Source organism: Chinchilla lanigera, unplaced genomic scaffold (genome assembly GCF_000276665.1).
Source record: "Chinchilla lanigera isolate Chin_1 unplaced genomic scaffold, ChiLan1.0 scaffold00097, whole genome shotgun sequence".
Lineage (NCBI taxonomy): Eukaryota > Metazoa > Chordata > Mammalia > Rodentia > Chinchillidae > Chinchilla > Chinchilla lanigera.
Genome location: NW_004955498.1, coordinates 6,477,937 through 6,498,760, shown reverse-complemented (window position 1 = coordinate 6,498,760; position 20,824 = coordinate 6,477,937). Strand labels below are relative to the sequence as shown.

Below are 20,824 nucleotides of genomic sequence, written 5' to 3'. Positions count from 1 at the left end.
ATCCTGGATTACCTCAAGTGGGCCCTAAATGCCAGTGCAAGTATCCTTAGAAGAGGAAGAGGGGCAGATGTGGAAACCGGGAGGAGGAAGAGGAGGCTACAGGAAGGCAGATGTAGAGATTACAGCAGTGAGGCTGTAAGTCCAAGAATGCTGGCGTGGCCACCAGAAGTCGGAAGAAGCAAGCAGCAGAGTCTTCCCGGAGCCCTCTGAGGGAGCACAGTCCTGGCAGATTTTGGATTGCTGGCCTCCAACACAGTGATGCAACGCACTTCTGCTGCTGTAAGTCAAGTCTGTATTCGAGCCCCAGGAAACCAAGACCTCCCCACCCTGCTGCCTGCTCTGTTCTTCTCCCAGGCTCCCCGCTGCAATAACTGACGCCACCACTCACCAGGCCAGATACCCGGTCAGCCCCTTGACCAAGGGGGACCACAGGCACATCAGCATCAAGTACGGAGTGCTGGCGATACACCCGCCACCAGGCTGAGTTCTTATGTGCTCTATTCTCCCTTCACTGCAATCCTCGTAGAAGCCCTGATGCAAAACGCTGGTGCTACCTGCAGTTTTGCAGAAGCGGGAAACTGAGGCTTAGATAGAGGTTAAATAATTTGCACAGAGTTCTAACAGGGCACGAAGTGGCAGCCCCTGGAGAAAAGCCAGGTGTACCTGAGTCCAAAGCCAAAGGTTCTCACAACTCCACCACACTGACTCTTAGGTTGGTGGAGTTCTCTGCGATCTTGTGAGCTGAGAGATGTAAAGCACACAACAGGAAGGATAGAAACTGAGGTGTAAAACTGAAGTCACACTCAGCATACACACAGTATTGAAAGTCCTGGCATCGGAAGCCAGGAGAGAGGCTGGAGAGATTGTGCAGAGTAGCAAAGAGGACCCAGACCAAGTTAAGGTGCACCCCCACTTGAACGGTAGGAAGGGGAAGAAGAATCAGCCAAAGGGAGGCAGGGGGCTGGCTGTTTGGAGACTGTGGTCAATGCTGGCATAATCATTGAGGAAAGAAAAGGAGCAAGCTGACAGAGTCGAAGTCAGATCGCAAGCACTGCAGAGGGGCATGTGATGAGGTTAGGTTAGTGACCAGGCCTGTAGTCATCCTCATTCTGGAGAGTGGCACAGCCTGCACGACTGTTGGACAGGCACTCATGCAGCCTGGAATGCTCCGCCCATTTCTGCCCGCTGACCATGCCAACCCAGCTCAGTGCTACCTGCTTTGTGCAGTTCCCCCAGCACACAGAGCTCACACCCCTGACTTGTAGCACCTTACCTCTTTTGGCTTTGGATTTCCCAGCGCCCTGCCCTAGCAGGTGTTCATTAGACGTGTGCTACTCAAGGGTTATTGTAGTTTCTGGCATGAGATGGCAAGAACTGTTGTCACCTTTCTAGTCCTGAAATTACTTAAGAGGGCAAGGTCCTCTGACTGCCAAATGCCTACCTGCAGCAGCATACTATCCCAAAGCCATCTGTAGTACACGGACATGCCTCAAATCAGAACTTCCTGTTTGGATAGCAAGGACTTCAGGTCTGACTTCAAGCTTTCACTCAGTACGAAGCACACAAACACCTTCAGTTAGTGGGGATCAAATGGGAGCTGCCTGCAGAAGTGATCGTACTGTGATGCACTGTCTTCCGATGTACACTACCGCTGTTTCGTGGGGTCTCACAATCATTTCATTAAAATACTTAATCTTTTAGATAATTCTCTGAGTCTTTACTTAATTGATGCAACAGGCAGGATTGTGGAAAAGCAGAAAAAAGCCCACAGAGTACAAACCAGGGAGGGACAACCATGTCCTTCCAAAAGCCTCTCACTTCAGGTGGAGAGGAACCCAGTGAGCTGGTGCAAACGCACAACTTACAGGAAGTGGGTAAGAGACAGCCTATGTTTCTGCGGGGCTTTTAAGAATGTACCTTGTTTGTATCAGCAACACTGTTTTGTCGGGCATCAAAGATGATAAGTTTGTGTGACTGTGCATTAGCATCCATGATTGTCTGCAAGTATTTTTCATCCTCTTTGCAGCGTTTATCACTGGGGCCCACCAGTGGCTGGCTGCAGCGGGTAATCGTTGCCTGACTTTCCGGATGAATCCATGATAACACCTAGTGTTTGGAAGCAACAGATATTAGTACAGTCCCAAAAATAGTACATGCTCAAATTACCTGGTAGGAAAAGTAGTTTCTCCTGAGGAGTCTCCTCAAAGCTGAGAGTGGACGGACCAATCACAGTGCTGCAGTGGCTAAGGGACTCAATGCTTGGGTCAGGTTGAAATATGTCTGACCAGGTGAGTTCTCAAGTTCTACGATTCTAGAAGTTAAACTATTAGTAGAATCTATCCTCACTTCTATCTGATTGACTAGTTTTATCTTGTCTCCTAATTAAAAAATAATCTCTATCTATCTCCATGATAAGACATGTGGCAGGGTGAGCACAAAGTGAATATAGTCTCTTGTCAAATCTAAAACTCTGTCACCAAACCTCCCGTTTTCCTCCAGGGCCCCAGTGACTCAGGTCATACCAGATGCAGATGCTGGGCAAATCCATCACTCCCTGCTGTCCACACTGGTTTAACAGCGCTCTCCCATGCAGCTCTAGCACTCCACTCAGCGTGAACCGAATGTATTTTCTCTAGGATGATTTGGTGTGAGCACGGACGGAAACTATTACTGCAAAAGCATACTCTTTCCTGCTACTCCTTTTTTATTCTCTACTATGTTTCAAGAGCATAACTTAGAAATAGGAAACTATATAAATATAAGGGAGAGATATAACAAAAAAGAAAGAATGTTTTCATATTTCTTGAGAATGAAAGATAAGTTCAAGCTTATTTTCTGTGATTTTTTTTTTGCTTGTTTCTTTTTTGAGATAGTCTCACTATGTATTCCATGCTGGCTTTGAACTCACTATGTAGCCCCAAACTCAAATTTGCAGCGATCTGCCTGCCTCAGCCTCCTGAGTGCTGGAATTCCAGGTATGCACCACCCCACTGGCTCTCTTCAGGTTTCTAAGTTTATCTGTCTACTTTCCATCTTGTTCACTGGATTTTTTTGTCTGCATCTGTCCATATTAGATCTAATGAAGTACATGTTTCTATCTAAATGACAATGTTTACTACTTACAGGAACTCTGCCTTTTGCTCGAAAGGCTGCCACTTTTGATAGGTCATCATCTTTTACACTGGTTGGCACAACAATGACAGCAGGGTAAGTGGCGCAGAGCTCATAGTTGCTATTTATTTTGGATATTTTCCAACTCTCATTTGGCAAGCCCTGCAGAATGGCAGAGAAAAATGAAGAGGGGAAAACATGCTTCTCCACTTTGATAAGTACTAAGCATGAATCACACTTATTTCTGAATTTTGGTTGTAACTTAAAAGTCTATGTCATGACAATAAGAATGTACTGGAAAGAACAAGAAAGCTCACAACGCTCCGAGAAATTCCCATCCCAAGAACACAATGTCCTACCAAGATGGGCCCACCACAGGCCCCAAACTGAACCTAAGCCAGGGGCTTGGGGCCTTCCTCATCACAACCATATCAACTTATAGAAGCCTTCTGGAAGACTGTGTTGTTAGAAACCTCTGTCCTTTAGCCCCCCTCACCCTCTGGAAGATGATAAACAACCACGACAAGAGTCAAAAGGCTGGCGTAGGAGAAAAGGGCACCCAGAAAGACGGAGAAGTTACGCCATGTACACCTTGTGGGAAGTTTCTTCTCCTCTAACTTTTTAGAAGAGAAAAAGGTGTTGAACCTATTATTTTCAGCTTGATAAGCAACATACTTTACCTGTCTCTTATATTCAGCTACTGGATCATAAACTTTCCAGCCATTAACTGGAAATTTTTCTTTATAGCTGAATGCAAATAGTGCCTGGATACAAAAACCACAAACACACGTCAGTATTTATCTCATTCTACATACCAAATATTAACGCTGTTCATTCTGAGATGAGCTGAATGTATTAAGATACCTATTTCAATCTGCAAATTTTAAGTAAAAAAATTGGTAGCTTTTCTTAATCATTGTAGAAAACTGACAAAATTCAAATAGTCTAATACTAGTTATCAACATAGAAAAAGAGATAAGGGAAACTTCTGGAAAAAAATGACTAAACATGAAGTTACAGAACCACCACAAATGCACTAAGAAAAGCTTTACTTTGGTGTACTTACCTGGCCATTGGAAAGAGGAAATGCATGTTTATTGAGGTTTTCAAATATCCCAAGTTTGCGCTGTTCCTCTTGTTTATAAGCAAGTCGCAAGTTCCTCATATCCTAGTAAACAATTAGCAAAAGTCAGTTATTCAACATGTACTAAGCATCTACGAGCCACATACAATGGTATAAATAAAGTATTTATTCATTTCTCATGTTATGCTCCTTTCCTTTTAACAAAAGTTTCTTCTCCTTTTTTTTTTCCGGTCTTTTTGAGACAGGGTCTCGCTATGCAGTTCAGGCTGGCCTTGAGCTTACTTTGTGTCCCAGGCTGGTTTTGAACTTGCAAGATCCTCCAGCCTCAGCCTCCTGAGTGCTGGGATTATAGGCGTGCACCACCATACCTGGTAAAAGTATCTTCAATGATATAAAAAAAAAAAAAAAAAAATCAGGGGAAGTGGAATAAAGGGGACACGCATGGGGAGAAAAATTTTAAGAGATCAAAGAATAAGGTTTATACACAAAAGCTCTGTCAACAAGCCCTGTGCACCATGCAATTGGTTGTGTACTTTAAGCTGCTAAAAAAGCCAACTATAAAATGCACACCACTTATAAACAGAATGTGGCAAAGACTTTCCCTTCAGAAAGGACTCTGTATTACATAGGGACTGGGGACCTCAGTGACATCCTTACAGCACTATAATGTGCTTCTCAGGACCACTGTTTCCTAAAATGCCTCCAGAATGCAAGCTGATGGGAAAGGCCCACACACAAGCAGGCAGAAATGACCCCATCCAGTACAGCTCTGCTGGTGATTTCTTCCCAAGTCCATGTTTTGAGCATTGCCCCCAACCTTTTAAAGCATATGTCCCCTCTGAGTTAAACAAAAAACTCTCACTCTTTTTTAACATTATATGAAATTGGAAAATAAATATGACCACAAAGAAATTAAAGCAGCAGCCATTTGGGAAGTGAAGAGGTCATTGTTGTGATAGTATTTATAACAGCAAATGAACAGGAATAACTCAAATGTTCATCAGTAGGGGCTATAACCCAGCTAATAGAATACAAAAGTTGTTAAATCAGAAGCAACTCTATACATATTGATATAAAGGAGTTCCAAGATATACTGTCAAGTGCAAAAAGAAAGGAACAGAATAGTGCATATAGTATACTACCATTTACAATTTCAAAGAAAGACTAGACATACATGCTTATATGCACAAGGCGGTCTGTGAAGGTGTACATTAGGAATTAGGAACTGTATGACACAGTGCCTGGGAGTTGGGAGGGACACTTACTTTTTACTATCTATAGCTTTCGTATCTTCAAATTGTAAACCGCCTGTTAAAAAATATACCCTACACCTTACAAGGCTCTTAGGCATGGGAGGAGAGGGCCGGGAGCCTAGCCTTGGTAATTCTAGGCTAGAAAACATTTGTATCAGCTGCCAGCAAATGCCCATCCTAGCCATAAAAACATCTTAGCAAAACAGCCGCAGGACACCTTCGAGAGCAGCATAATTTCCCGCTGTGTCCTCCGTCTGAGCTACCCTGGCTACTCACACACTCCTCAGCAGGGGTACACTGTCTAGGACTGCTGGGGAGAAAAGCACTCTAAGAGGAACATGTGCAGAGGGCCTCTGTTTGGTAGAGTGCACGCTTAGCATGTATGAAAGGTGGGTGTCAGGCAAATACGAATCCCAAAAGGAGACAGGACTGGGAGGCAAGGATAAAGTGAGGCTGGCGGGGGCTGGGGATTTAGCTCAGTGGCAAAGCGCCTGCCTGGCAAGCGCAAGGTTGTGAGTTCAGTTCCCGGTACCGGAAAAAAAAAAAAAAAAAAAAAAAAAAGTGAGGCTGGCTCAGGGGAAGCTGCAGAAGAAAGTGAGTCCGCCTCAGCCAGGTAGGGTCCTGACAAGGAGCTTTTCCTTCAGCTCAAGGAGAACAGGAAACTACTTGAGAATTGTGAGAAGGGGAATGAGAGCTTTCAAAATTGCAGAAGCAACCAAGTCACCCCTCTGCTTGACGTTCTGTAGGTGCTGGCCGTGTTCTGGATGTGCAACCCTGCCTGAGAAGAACAACTTCCATGTGACGCCAAAAGTGAGCCCAGTAAGGCCGCAGGCTCGCGGCCCAGGAGACGTGGGAAAAGTAGACTGACTACAGTGTAGGGCCAACAGAGGAGAGTGGTCCTCAGGGATCTGATCACAGGAAACAGATGGGTGGGAATCCAGACCCCAGATTCGAGAGGAGCCCTGACGATTATGCAGGCAGATCTCTTTCTTGGTACTTCAGGTAGGTTTTTAGTAAACTGTTTTACATGAGGTAAAGTCATTTAGAATAAAACATTCATTCAGAGTGCTTCTTAAGTGACTACTTTTCATGAAAGTTATCACACACATTTCTACTTAACTCACTGGAGAAAGCATATAAAATAAGTAAGCACAGCTCGAAGTGAAAATTGCAACATAACCATGAAACTTTAATGACAGGATTTAAAGAATCTTGCTGTCTCTTTAGAAAGACTGACTATCCACTGTTCTGAAAATTAGTCTTGAAACAACAAACTGGAAAACAGTACTGATCTCTGCTCTCCACTTGATTTCCCTGGGATGTAACAATATTGGTACTTGGGTCATATACCATGTTAATTAGAAATACTTCAACAGAAAATTACGTTAATGGAGTCTGTGATGGTTTCAATTTGTTGCTATGAGATTTGAAGGAGGGGCTGTCCTGACAACAGCTGGATTACAAAGAGTGAAAGTTACTGTTACTATCAAAGAACAGGAAGGATGAGTCAGAGAAAGTTCTAAGCTGCTCACCCCATGTAGTTTTACTTGGGTTTGGAGCCTACCTTGCACACGATCTCTATACCACAGGAACTGTCTCCATGGCTCTGTGCTCCAATCTTCTCAACTCTGCTGATCACTCCAAGGGGCACATCAAGGACAAAGTGCGGGTCCTAGGTTTAAAAATTCAGATTAATGCCACTCCAGGTCAGTCAACGAGTATCCTTCTTTTAAGTCTTTGCTGCATTAGGAAACATGTTTGCTTACTTTGGCATTTTCTCTTTTTTTTTTTTTGTGGTTTTTCTCCGGTACCGGGAACTGAACTCATGACCTTGCGCTTGCCAGGCAGGCGCTTTGCCGCTGAGCTAAATCCCCAGCCCGGCATTTCCTCTTTGTCCCAGCTAAGAAACTGAAATCTGATTTATAGCATACCTTATGAAGTTTATGTTCAGACTACAACAAAACCTCCCCTCTCCAGGTTTAACTAGTAAGCCTTGTGATTGAGACATAAGATCTGTTTGCAAATGTGACATATTAAAACTCACCCTCTGGTTATGTCCTTGTGATGAGATTTCAGGAGACTGCTTACTTTCTTCTTTTACTGGTTCCAAATCGTTTTTTAAAATAAAATACTAAAAAAACTCACCCTCTCTACATTTTTGAAGTACATCTTAAAGTCCGTCACTGTCAGGGTTCCACTCACTGCTCCCATAAAAGGGCAGATATACATGACATCTTTCACTGAAAGAAAAAGCCCAAAGTAGCAACTGCTGCCGTAGCCTCATGACTCAATAAATCTTAGCATAAGTTTCCAAATGTATGTGTGTGAGAGTCCAGATTCCTAGGAAATTCATTTAATAGAACTTTAAAGGTATAGAAGAGTCTTCTACCAAAGTTCGATCACTTAACACTCTACTTGGCTACCTAATGTGATTTCAAGTAAAGGCCTCATAATAAGTTACATTTTGTCATTTTTTTTCCAAGTAGTTAACATTTTCCCTGGGTGGTAAATTAATCACATTCAAAACATTAATTAAACTCTAAAGACACTAAGCTACCATTTCATAAATTACTGCTACTTAAAACTAATGAATGCTAAACACTGTCCTCTAATGCATCTCCAAGGGAAACTGGTTCAGAGATGGCAAAAACTACAACCACACTAATAAAGCAGAAAAAGACATATTTCAGGGCTGGGAGTTTGGCTTAATGGTGGAGTATCTGCCTCACATACACGAGGCCCTGGGTTCTATCTCTAGAACCAGGAAAAAAAGGAGATGTGTTTCAAATTACTGATTAGCTTCCTTATTGATTTTAACTTTCATTTGTTATCAATAAAATACATAACATTTTAAATTCCCATAAGTATTAAAAAGCTCATATCTAGCCAGGTGTGGTGGTGCACAACTGTAATCCCAGCACTCTGGGAGGCTGAGGCACAAAGATCACAAGTTCCAGCCCAGCCTGGACTACTAAGCAACTTAGTAAGACCTTGTCTCAAAGTACAAAAAAAAAAAGAAAGGGCTGGGGATGTAGGTCAATGCGAAGGCCCTAGGTTCGATCCCCAGTACTGCAAAAGAAAAAAAAAAGAGCTCATCCCACATCTTCATGACCTCCCCAAAGTGCCATTCCTTTGGAATGACAGAAACATACATAGCTACAGCTGAGTCCAAGCAGGATAATTAAAGGTACTAAAGTTTGTCATTTGGCCAAATTCTCAAAACATTTCTATCACACTTTTCTCCAACTCATTACAAACTGAATGTTTTCAATTGCAGGGTTCTGCGTATAAATGGATATAGTTCTTGTCTATAAGCAGCCTGAAAGTCACCATTATACCACTGCCTGATAAATTCTATGAAGCGGTGTGGACCCAAAGTGATAAAGCTTAGAAGAGGATTGACTTAACCCAGCAGGGAAGCAGGTAGAGAGGGAATGAGAGAGAAGAGCAGGACAGAGGGAGGAGACACAGCAAGTTGTTAGAGCTTAGTATGGATTGCATCAAAAGGAGAAGTGAGGATGAATGACATGAGGCTAGAGAGCCTGGTAGGGAGAGGATCAAAATGTGTTTCTGTGGGACACTGAACATTATCAGTGTCTTATCCTTAAAAGATAACAGTCTATAAATAAAAACACTGAACCTCTATAAAAATCAGTACAAAAAAATCAGTACGGAGATTCCTCACAAAACTACAAATAGAAATTCCATTCAACCTAGTAATATCTCTTCTGGTATCTTCTCAAAAAAGAACACATCATATTATGATGCTACATGCATACCCATAGCTAAATACTGGAAATAGCCTATATCTATCACCAGAGAGTATCTAATCACCATAGAGTACTGTGCAGCCACAAGGAAGAAAAAATTTGAATCAGCTGTAGGAAAATAGATGCATTTTGAGACCATGATACTAAATGAAATACCAGACATAGAAGGTTAAATACTGCATGGCTTCTCTTATATGAGAAACACAAAGTATAAATAATTTAAAGAGCAAAACAAAAGACAGATGATAGGAAACAGGGAGGAAGACCTTATGCAGATGGGGTGGGGCTCTAGGGATAGACAGAGAGGGGAGGAGAAGGGATAGTAGAAAGAATTATGATTCAATGTGTATATGTACATGTACAAATGTCCCACAATGAATATATTCATTACGTATCACAAACATGTAATAATAAGATGACAAAGTTAAAATATAAAAACATACTGTAAGGTTTATGACGAATGTAAAAGTCAAATGGATAACAGCATAAAGGCTAGGAGGGAATAAATGTAAGAAGTATACAGTTGTCAAGTTCTTATCCTATACACAAAGCAGTGTAAAATCACTTGAAGGTAGACTGTGTTAAGTTAAAGATATAAAGCAAGCAGGAAAGGAATTATAGTTACTATGTAAACATAAAAGATAAAATGGAATCATAAAAGTATTCAATTAAGCCAAAAGATGTAAAGAAAGAGGAAAAAGAGAACAAAGGACAAATATTACAAAGACAAAACAAGTATCAAAACAACAAAATTAAACCTAGTTATATTAATATTTATAACATGTAACTCATTGAAACACCCAATTAAAAGATAGAGATTATCAGATTAAAAATAAAAGCAAGACTCAACTATATATAGCATAAAGGAAATATACTTTAAGTAAAAAAGCAAAAATAATTTGGAATTCAGAAGATGAAAATAGCCACGTCACATTAACACTAATTAAAAGAAAGAGCCAGGTGTGGTGGCACATGCCTATAATTCCAGCACTGTGGAGGCTGAGGCAGGAGGACTGCCTTGAGTTTGAGGCTAGCCTCAGCTGTATAGTGAGTCCATGGCCACCCTAAACTACACAGCGAGACCCTGTCTTAAAAAAACTGAAAAAAAAAGAAAGCTATCACATCTATAAAAATATCAGATAAAAGTAGATTTCTGAACAAAGACTATCACCAGGAATAAAGATCAGAACAACATAATCATTCTAAACATTTATGCATCTAATACAGAACATGAAGATACTGTAGATGAAGCAAAATGGACAGAACTACAATGAGACACAGACAGACCCACATTACAGTCAGAGATTTTGAAACCCCTCTCTCAATAACTGATAGAAATAGACCAAAAATTAGGCAACAGAAGACTTGAATACTATCAAAAAACAAACCAATTGACAACCACAGATCATTCCATCAATAACAGCAGAACACACATTCCCTTTAGGTGTACCCAGACCATTTACCCAGACAGACTATATTCTGGGCCATAATACAAGTCTTGATAAACATAAAAATATTCAAGTCATAGAAAATGTGATTTCTTTTAAGAATTTTTATTAGTACATATTTGCAGTAGATAATGATTACATTCATTGTCGGAAATTGCTACATGTACATAATACATTTCTATTCAAAGAGTATGATTTCTGAACATGAATGAAATTAGAATCAGTAAGAGAAAAATTTTTTAAAAACTCACAACTATGTGGAAATTAAACAACACACTCCTAAATACCCCAAAAGTCAAAGAAGGAATCAAAAGGAGAATAATTCCAAAGCAGTTGGAGCTGAATGAAAATGAAAACACATCATAATTGGTGAGATACTGCTAAAATAGCATGTCAAGGAACATCTAAATGCCTAGACTGGAAAAGAACAAAGGTCTCTGTTCTGGTTTGCATCTGGATGTCCCCCCAAAGCCTAATGCAGTCATGGGGTGGGCTTTTAGAGTTTATGATTGATTCATGGTCCAATGCTGGAATTACGGATGCGAGTACTACACCTGCCCTGGGGTGGGTAGTTTGCATACAATGTAAGGGAGGGAAAGAGGTTTGCTCTTCCAGCTGCCGCTCCTCCTTTTGGCTCTTGTTGCTTTTGCTGTTTTCCGCCACCATGAACGGTTGCCCTCTGCCACGTGCCACTCTGCCTTGGAGCCAGCCCAGTGTGGACTGAAACCTCCACAAACTGTGAGCTAAATAAACCTGTCCTTCCTGATTTCTGGGTGTCAGGTATTTTGTCTCAGCAATGAGAGAAAAGTAATCAAGACAGTCTCAAAAATCAATGACCACAGCTTCCACCTCAAGAAAGCAGAAAAAAGAAGGAATTAAACCTCAACCAAATGATGTGAAGCAATAAAGATGACAGTGAAAATAATAAAATGGAGACCAAAGCAATAAAACCAAAAGTTGATTCTTTGAGAAGATGAGTAAAACCGCTAAAGCTCTAGCCAGAGTGATGACAGGGAAAATGAGACTAGCAATGCCCCTAAGAATTCTACAGATACTAAATGAATAATACGGGGACACAACAGATGGCTTTTGGACAATAATTTGACAACTCAGATGAAAAAGGCAAATTCCTAGAAAGACAAGCTAGCAAAACTTACTTGAGAAAAAACAGACAAACTAAAGAATGCTATACCTACTAAAAACACTGCAGCTAAAAACTTCTCATCAAGAAAATTGAAGGTCCAGGTGGCCTGGCTTCTACTGAACACTTATGGAAGAAATACTCTCCCAGAGAATTGAGGAAGAGAGAATTCCCAATCCCTTCTATGAAGCAGCATTGCTCTAATATCAAAACCCAAGGAAGCCATTACAAGAAAACGACAGACCAGTGGGTATCATAAATATGGCTGTAGGGGCTGGGGATGTAGCTCAGCAACATAAGCACCTGCCTGGTAAGCACAAGGTCCCGAGTTCGATTCTTGGTACCAAAAATAAATAAATAAATAAATAAGGTTGTAAATCTTCAAAACAAAACTTTAATGAATCAAATCTAGTAACACATAAAAAGGATAATTCAAATAAGTAAGTAGAGTTTATCCTGGCAACGCAGGGGTCAAAAAGAAACTGATATAATCTACAAGATATTATAAGCAAATTGAGAAAAATCACATCTTGAGGGCTGTGGATATAGCTCAGTGGCACAAGCATCTGGTTGGCAAGCGCACGGTCCTGAGTTTGATTCCCAGTACAAAACAAATCACATCTTATATTAATTGATAAAGAAAATGGGCTGGGGATATAGCTCAGTGGCACAGTGCCTGCCTGGCAAGTGTGAGGTTGTGAGTTTGATTCCCGGTACCAAAAAAAATTAAAAAGAAAATACATTTGACAAAATCTAGTGTCCATTTCTAATTTGTTAAGGAAACACTTTGCAGACTAGAAACAGAAGGGAACTTTCTCAACATAATAAAGGTCATCCACCAAAAGCAGGGAATACCATACTTGACAGTGAAAATCTGAAAGCTTTCTGAAGATCAGGAACAAGACTAGAATGTTCACTTTTACCTTTAATACTATACTGGAAGTTCAAAGAGTAAAAAAGAAATGGAAATAGAGACTGGAAAAGAAAAGCTGGAATGCTCATACACTGCTGGTGGGAATGTGTAATGGCATGACCAAAAGTGAGACATTGCTCAGCACAGTGACACATGCCTACAATCCTGGCACTCTGGGAAGCTCAACAGGAAGATTGCAAGTTCAAGTCCAGCCTGGGCTAATTAGCAACTTAGTGAGACCCCGTCTTAATATTTAAAAAAACAAATCAAAGGGTGGGGATGTAGCCCAGTGCAAAGGTCCTGGGTTCAAACTCCAGTACTACAAAAAAAATAGTTAAATGTACACCTAGCATATGTCTCTGACCTTTACTCTTTAGGCATTCACCCAAAAGAGAAGGAAATACATCTCCATAAACACTTCTACATAAATGCTCACAGCAGCTTTATTTAAAATAGCCAAATAGCAGAAGCAACCCAAATATCCAAACCAGATGAACAGACAAGCTGCATCCACACAATGAAATATCCTTCAGCAATAAAAATGAACGTTAACCCATGCCACAGAATGGACAAATCAAAATCATTATTTGATCAGAAGAAGTCAGACAGAAAAGAATATACTCTATTATTTTATTTCTATAAAGCATTAGAAAATATAAATGAACTGCTATGGTTTGAAAAGATATGACCTCCAAAAGGCTCACTGTGCTGAAGGCTCGGTTGCTGCTGGGCCTTTAGGAAATGACTGGATTGCGGGGGCTCTGCGATATCATAATTTGATGGCATCATTGGGCGGCAACAGAAACAAGTAAGGCCAGCTGAAGGGAGTGGACTGTGGGGCATGACCCTGGGGACTACAGCTGATCCCCACCCCTCCTCTCACAACACCCTGGCTCTTTTCCTGCTCTCTCTGCTTGCTGGCTGCCATGAGGTAAGCAGCTTTCTTTTGCCATACCCTCCCACAATGATGTTTCTGCCTTGCCACAGGCCTAAAAGCAATGCAGCCAGAGACCACAGACAGAAACCACTGAAATCATGAACCAAAATAAACCCTTCCTCCTTTAAGGAGTTGTTTTCAGGTATCTAGTCACATCAGCGAGAAGCTGACTAGCACACTACAGCCTGCAGTGCTTGAGGATGAGGGGAATACACAGGATGGAGGGTCTACCCAGGAGCATAAAGAAACTGCTGAGGGGTGATGGATATGTTCATTACCTTAACTGTGACAATGGTTTCCCAGGGATACCCTATGTCAAAGCTTCCTGTTCTGACAATGACAAACTGAAATGATACTCCATAGGGGAGTACTTCACTTTACAATGACCTACTTTAGTACTGTGCCTCCAGGAACATACTTTATTTAAAAGCAGGGGTTAATTTACTTAGCCTTTGCAAGCCACTGGAGGAATTAAAAACATATTTAGATGGCTTAAGGATGTGCAGATGTCCTTACCATACAATTGAAAGATATTTCTGATGACTTGGAGAGAAACGGGGCCAGGTGGGAGTTCCCTCTCCCAGAGCCCCATTTCCAGAGTGAAGGGAGACACAAACAGGAGAGAAGAGCACCAGGCCCATAGCTGGCTCCACTAAAGCCTTCTCTTCTTACTGAGACAACTGAGAGCTTGCAGCCCAACCTTTTAGAACACTCCCTGCTAGTTCAAAATGGGAATCTGATGTATCAATCATCTCCATCAGCTGCAATCTCTTCTAAGTGGACTTTGACCAACTGATAAAGATAGAAATGAAGTGACAAACCCCCTCTTTCCATTGTGCACTGAAGTCTTTGTAGTTTATTGTCTGCAGGGGAAGCAGGGCCAGGCATATTTTGCTCTGCATTTTAAACAGCATGGGACTGGGCTGGAATACCCAAACAAGCACCAGCCAGACACCAGAGGAGCATCAGGAAAGAAGCAGGCCCCAAAAGCCAAGGAAAGAAAGAGTTTCAGAGCCCTGAATGGATAGGTCCAGAGCCACAGAGTGGGATATTCAGCAGGAGTAGTTACTTGGAGGCTGTGGTAGCACAGCACAAGACTCTAATGCTCTTGATACAAGATGACCATATTCCGGGACCAAGCACACATCTTTGGAAGGGAGTTATAAGGGAAAAAGGAAATACTCTGCCTAGCAAAGCAGACTGTCCAATCTAGCCAACTGATTAGATAACAAGATGGCACTGACTGCTCCTCCTAGCCACCCACGGCATCCTCCACCACTTCCTAAAATGCCTGCCAATCCACCCCGGAGAGATATGGGAACTCTGATGCTACCACCTTTACAATGCAGGATGGCAACACATGTCCATTGCTTGCACTAAAATTGTACTTTTAGGCTTCTCCTCTGTTGGTAATACTCAACTGTAACTAATCTAATACTCAACTGCAGCTTAACAAAACCTGTACAGTCTTCTATCTCTTAAGGTCAGGACAACACCAGTAAGAATGAATAGGCCTAGTCTATCTGTCCCCTAATTAAATTGGTCTGGCTGATATCCAGCATATACAACACCTATGTTCACAAATAAAGTACCATTTCATTTTACAAATCTTTATAAGCAAAGTGTACATATTAAACTTACCAATGGCCTTAATTGATTCTCCTGGAACAAGTGATGCTTCTTCCATCTGTGCCAGCTTATTTCCATCCCTTAGAGCCTGGTAAAAACCAAAGAGGAGTAAATCTCCCATTCCATTTGTATACCTGAGAAGAATTTTGGCGTTCTGTGCTCTCTCTATAAGGCTATGGGAGCGTGCAAAATGCAATCCCCCTTAAAAGACAAATTTCAAAGCTCAGCATCACAGGACATCATGCTGCATGTTCTAGCAAAGGGTTACAACATATACACATTTCACAGTTAGAAAGCATTAATACAGAAATGGCTTGACATGACAGATACTATAATCACTACACATATAGCTATTATAAGATGCCTCCAGAGTTTAGAAAGGGCAGAAAAAGATTACCTTCTGAGCATGAAACTAATACAAATAAAAATATCAGATTTAGGTGCTTAGCTAACCATAAAAATGACCCAGCCTAAGAGACTATTTGGGAAACCCCCAAGTTTAATGTAAATAACCAGAAAATAGTCTCAGGACAGTAACTAAGAAACACTCTACGCTCAGGTGCCGCAGCCCAGCCACATGTGTGCACAGACACACAAAATGTATGCCAAGGGACACAGAGAGCAGGACTGTCACTGTTTAGCCAATCCCAGCCATGAAAGTATGCTCTCATCAGGCAGACAAGAGCAAGCTAAGCATCCCTAGTCCCCAAATCCCTAACCTGAAATGCTCCAAAATCAAAAACTTTTTGAACACTGACATGATGCCACCGTGGGAAATGCTACACCTGACCTCATGTGACAGGTGGAAGTGAAAACACTAAGACCACTGTCTAAAATTTCCTTCAGGCTGTGTGTTCAAAGTGTAGACCACTTTGGGAACAGACATGGAACATTTCTGTTTAGCCAATCCCTAATTTAAGACTTTAGTTCAAAGTCTCATACCTACAGTATTTGATCAAAAAAAGAATCATGTTTTTTTTTGGTACCAAGAAATCGAACTCGGATCCTAGCATTTGCCAGGTAGGTGCTGTGCTACTGAGCTATATCCCCAGCCCAAATTTCATGTTTAGACTTGGGCCCCACCCAAGATATTTCATTATGTACATATAAATATTCCAAAAATCTGAAAAACAAAACAAAGTCTGAACTATCTGTGGTCCTAAGCATTTTGGATAAAGGGGGCTAATGTCTATCCTAGTTTCTACTGTGGAACAGAGTATGTTCATCAGACAGCTCTCAAGCAAATTCACTTCTGGACTAATTTCATACTCACTAAGAAAACTGCTAATGACCTACTAGATTTCCAGGGTACAATGATACCAGGTGGAGGATACCTTGGACATCTGGAACACTGTGTGCCCACATTTCTAAATGACCAGACTGTCATTGTAGCCCAGTGGCAAGTCTCTTGTAACCTCAGTTGGAGAGTGCTAGTTACTCAAGAAAGGTTTGAAACTGGTATTCTTGAATGACAAAGCTAAGGACTGGGTTTGAACTCCAGGCCTATTCCAAGGTACTGCCACCCTGTGAGATGCTACCAGGGAAACCAGTCACCTTCTCTTTGGCATGTCTGACATAATGTGTCATGAATAAGAATAAGATGATCAAAACCCCAGAAATTACCAAGCTATGTATAATTAATTTCCCAAGAAATGTGAATAGTTTTTTTTTTAAAGTTTGAGAAATGCTGGGTTAAACAAATGAGTTAGGCTGGTGTTTTGTTTGTTTTTGTTTTTTAAAATGAGCTGTCTTTTAGTGTGTTAATGTACATGGAACCACAAGAGGGCGCTAGAGTATAATGCAAGTCTCATACCTACAGTATTTGATCAGGCACTGCTTTTCCAAGGAATACCTGCCAACATCAGGAGGCCGCTAGTATTCATGGGAAAATAAGCTAGATGACCCTCAGTATTCAACATCATTTTGTAAAGTGAAATATTTGAAAACAGATGGCTTTTATGATCCAAATCAAAATAACGGTGATTATTTTTCATAGTTATAAGCATATTTCATTATGTTTTATTAAAGGGACTTAAAAATCAATTTAGAAACATACATGTCAGCATCATCAAATTTTATAAAATCAATAAAGAAAAATGTCAAAATATAAATAGTAAATTCAATGCCAGATGTTGATGACAGTACATCTATTTTACTTGGAGGGCACAAAACGACATAGTTATCTTTCTCCTTACCAAAAAATGCATGGTTAACATAATATAAATCAGGATTTATGATTACCTCCCAACAATTTATTCAACTTGAATTTTTAACTACACACTGGTTAAGATTTTTTCAGCTGAAATTTTTAAGGCGTTAACACATTAAAGGGGCTATGAAGAATCATTTGTAGATTGATTTTTATATTCATATCTGATTTGGAAATATAGCTTTTATGCAATAAAGTATAAACCATATACTGTATATACTTTTAAAGGTCTGGTTTTAGAGATGTTAAAAGAACACCAGTCTTAACAGAAGCTTTAATTTGAAAGTCTGCTTTACTGTCTGAATTAGTGACTATACCATAGTTACAAAGTGAGAAAGGTACTTTAATTAAAGTCAGTTTTAAATTACTTCAAATGTTCCACTGTTAAAGCATACTTTCAGGGCTCAACATTATATATTATGTGGTATATGTTATATAGAGACCTAAATTCTTTTTTTTTTTTCTTAGAAACAGGGTCTCGCTGTGTAGTTAAGACTGTCCTTGAACTCACTATGTAGCCCAGGCTGGCCTCAAAGTCACAGTGATCTTCCTGCTTCAGCCTCCCGTGTGGTGGGATTATAGGCATGCACCACCATGCCTGGCTCTAGACCTAAATTCTTTAGCTTATATTTAAAAATAAACAAGGGGAGATTATATTTTGAAATACATTTAAAGAACCAAGCTGCTCTAGTCAACAGAATCTTGAGCTGGGGAAGATTCCTATTAAGCCAGCAAGCCACATGGAACACTTTAAAGCCCGAAACCCACGACTAGCTAATGAAACACTGCAGGTGGGAGATAGTGGGACCGTTCTGAGAACACACAAAGTTCTCAAGATCTAGGCAGGGGACTCTTCCCATAATGTGACAGAATACGTCTGTGCATTTACATGAGGCATGACTGTGCTGGTGAAACACAGTGAGACAAACTCCTTACTTGTAATAAACCTGGGACAGGCTTTTGAAAATGATGAAAAAGCAACAATCAGAATAAAAGAAATGACCCCATTGCTTCAGATTTCCCCATAGGAGGAAGGTTCTTTTGGAAAAGAAACAAACACATTTAGCTTGAGCATAGGAACTCAAGAGAAGAACAGTTTTTAAAGGCTCGGGCAGGTGAATACAGTAGATTCCCTTTATAAAGGTGGTGTTAGGAGACGAAACTCACACTTATATTAAGCTTTTATTGCAACTACCAGGTTGCACAGGACATGATTTGACCCTTGATTTATCCAGCACATTCAAAAGATAGAATAAATTTGATTTCATAAACACACCCTTTCCTCTTGGTGCCTTTGTCCAAAGCGTGGCCCAACTGTGGAATTCCCTCTGATGATCTCATCTCAGGTTTGTTCTTGTGACCCTGCAAGTCCAGCTGAGGTCTGCAGCTCCCTGATTTTGTTCCTGAGGGTTTAAGCCCACCCAGGTGACCCTGGCCTCTCCTTTACTTTCAACCTCTGCCCGAATCTAAGCTTCTGGACTGGCAAAGCAATGGTGTGCAAATTGAGCTTTTTCTTGGGGTCCCCAATGGAGGCGGGGCTGGGCGGTAAGGACAAAGACACAGCTGAACACCTGAAGCTTGCCACGCATCCCTGGAGCTGCTTGTCTATGAAGTTTCCTGACCAGCAGTGGGGAAAGCGCTGTGGCTTCGGGACTCCATAGAGGGTCCAGAGGTACTGAGCAAAGAGGTACCATCAAATAGGAATGATTTTGTGTTCAGATTAATAAATATAAAATATATGAACTCATTCCACAAATACTTACAAAGTACCGGGTACTATGCTGGGTATCTGAATAAGCAAAGTCCACACTCTCAAGGTGCGCCCCTGACACATGTAGCTATCTCCTGCAGGTCTTTGTAAAGGCACTTTGGAATCCCACAGTGATGAAGGGTCACCAACTTCATCGTAACTATTGGGGGAAACCAAGGAGCACAAAGGAACACATTTCTAGTTGACAAAATGTTGGATAAACCAATTTTTGCAAATAATGTCATAATGGAATCTACCAGATTTGGACAAGAGAGCACTAATGTAGTGGCAAAAGCATCTGGAAAACTTTGCTTATCATCTAGAGATCTAGTATGAAATGGCTTCTAGATACATGAGCTGCAGCTACAAACAGATGAACACGTAGAACTTGCCACCTGATCAGCTTCAGCTTCAGAAGGGTAGCCATTGTGTTCCTCCTGTATCTCCTGCACAGCACCAGGTGCACGGACAAGAAAAGGCAGAGAAGAGAAAGAAATACATGCAAACAGACAGGTGAAAGGACAGAATTTCTTTTGTAAAGAGACAGTAAGCATGTAAAAGTCAACACATTTTTGCAAATCACATTTGCCCCCTTTGAGTTAAGGAAATAACGTGTAGGCGACCCATAGCATCCTCAGTCTAAAATAGAGCATCTAGTCTGTGTTTGCATTGGGGCTGAAAAATGAGAAGCAAACAAACAGGGATTTCAAAGAATGCACTCTTTTTAAAATCAAGCAACACTACAGCATATAGCAAAGAAACAAAATAACAGGCACATTGTGTACTCATAAAAACTAAAGCATACCACAGAAACCAGGTAAAGGGCGAAGTGAAGCCAAAATACAAGGGCAGTTCACAGACATATATTTCAAACATAGTAAGTATTCATATACTCTAAGGGACCATCATATTGCCAAGAATCAGTTCCACTGCACGCATGCACATATCACATGCTGGAGATTTTACATGAACACGTATACATATACATGTGAACATTTCTTATTTGCTTATTGCTAAGTACTCTGATTTGCAAATCAGTATCATATTAAATATTTTAACTGCAGTACTGACAATATGCTTCAAAGAACTAAAAGGTCACACATCCTTTAAGTTTTACTAATCCCTTTAAAGATAACACTTAATTTTTCACAGAATCAATTGTTTTTGGAAACCCTAAAAACTAGACTTTTAAGTTCAGCAGGTGGTATAAATATGAACATTAAAGGTTTTTTGTTTTTTTTTTTTTACCGGGAATCTAACTCACGACCTCATGCTTGCCAGGCAAGTGCTGTGCCACTGAGCTAAATCCCCAGCTTTTTTCTTTTTCTTTTTTTTTTTTGGTACTAGCACTCGAACTCAGAACCTTGTGCTTGTCAGGCAGGTGCTGTGCTACTGAGCTATATCCCCGGCCCATGAAGATTTCAAATTATAACACCTTTCCAAAGTTGTATCAAATCTGAGGTTGAAAATATTAAAATCTAGCATATATTTTTACTTAATAAAACCTTGGTTCCAATGGCTGTATTTCTTTAAAAGGCAACTGACTGAACAAGCAAAACTTTAAAGGAACTTACTGCTT

At 40.7% G+C, this 20,824-nt stretch overlaps 1 protein-coding gene across 6 annotated transcripts in view; it reads right to left on the bottom strand.

Annotated features, from left to right (window-relative positions):
• Mtmr1 (myotubularin related protein 1) overlaps window positions 1-20,824 on the bottom strand; it is a gene marked incomplete at its 5' end in the record, with an annotated part of 65,592 nt that overhangs the window by 29,537 nt on the left and 15,231 nt on the right. For 3 of the 6 annotated variants that reach the window (XM_013505542.1, XM_005406421.2, XM_005406424.2), the window contains 8 exon segments: window positions 1,918-2,106; window positions 3,124-3,273; window positions 3,792-3,875; window positions 4,178-4,279; window positions 7,013-7,120; window positions 7,594-7,688; window positions 15,299-15,374; window positions 19,641-19,691. In XM_013505542.1, the coding sequence (XP_013360996.1) occupies window positions 1,918-2,106; window positions 3,124-3,273; window positions 3,792-3,875; window positions 4,178-4,279; window positions 7,013-7,120; window positions 7,594-7,688; window positions 15,299-15,374; window positions 19,641-19,691 (855 nt within the window). 6 annotated transcript variants of the gene reach the window in all.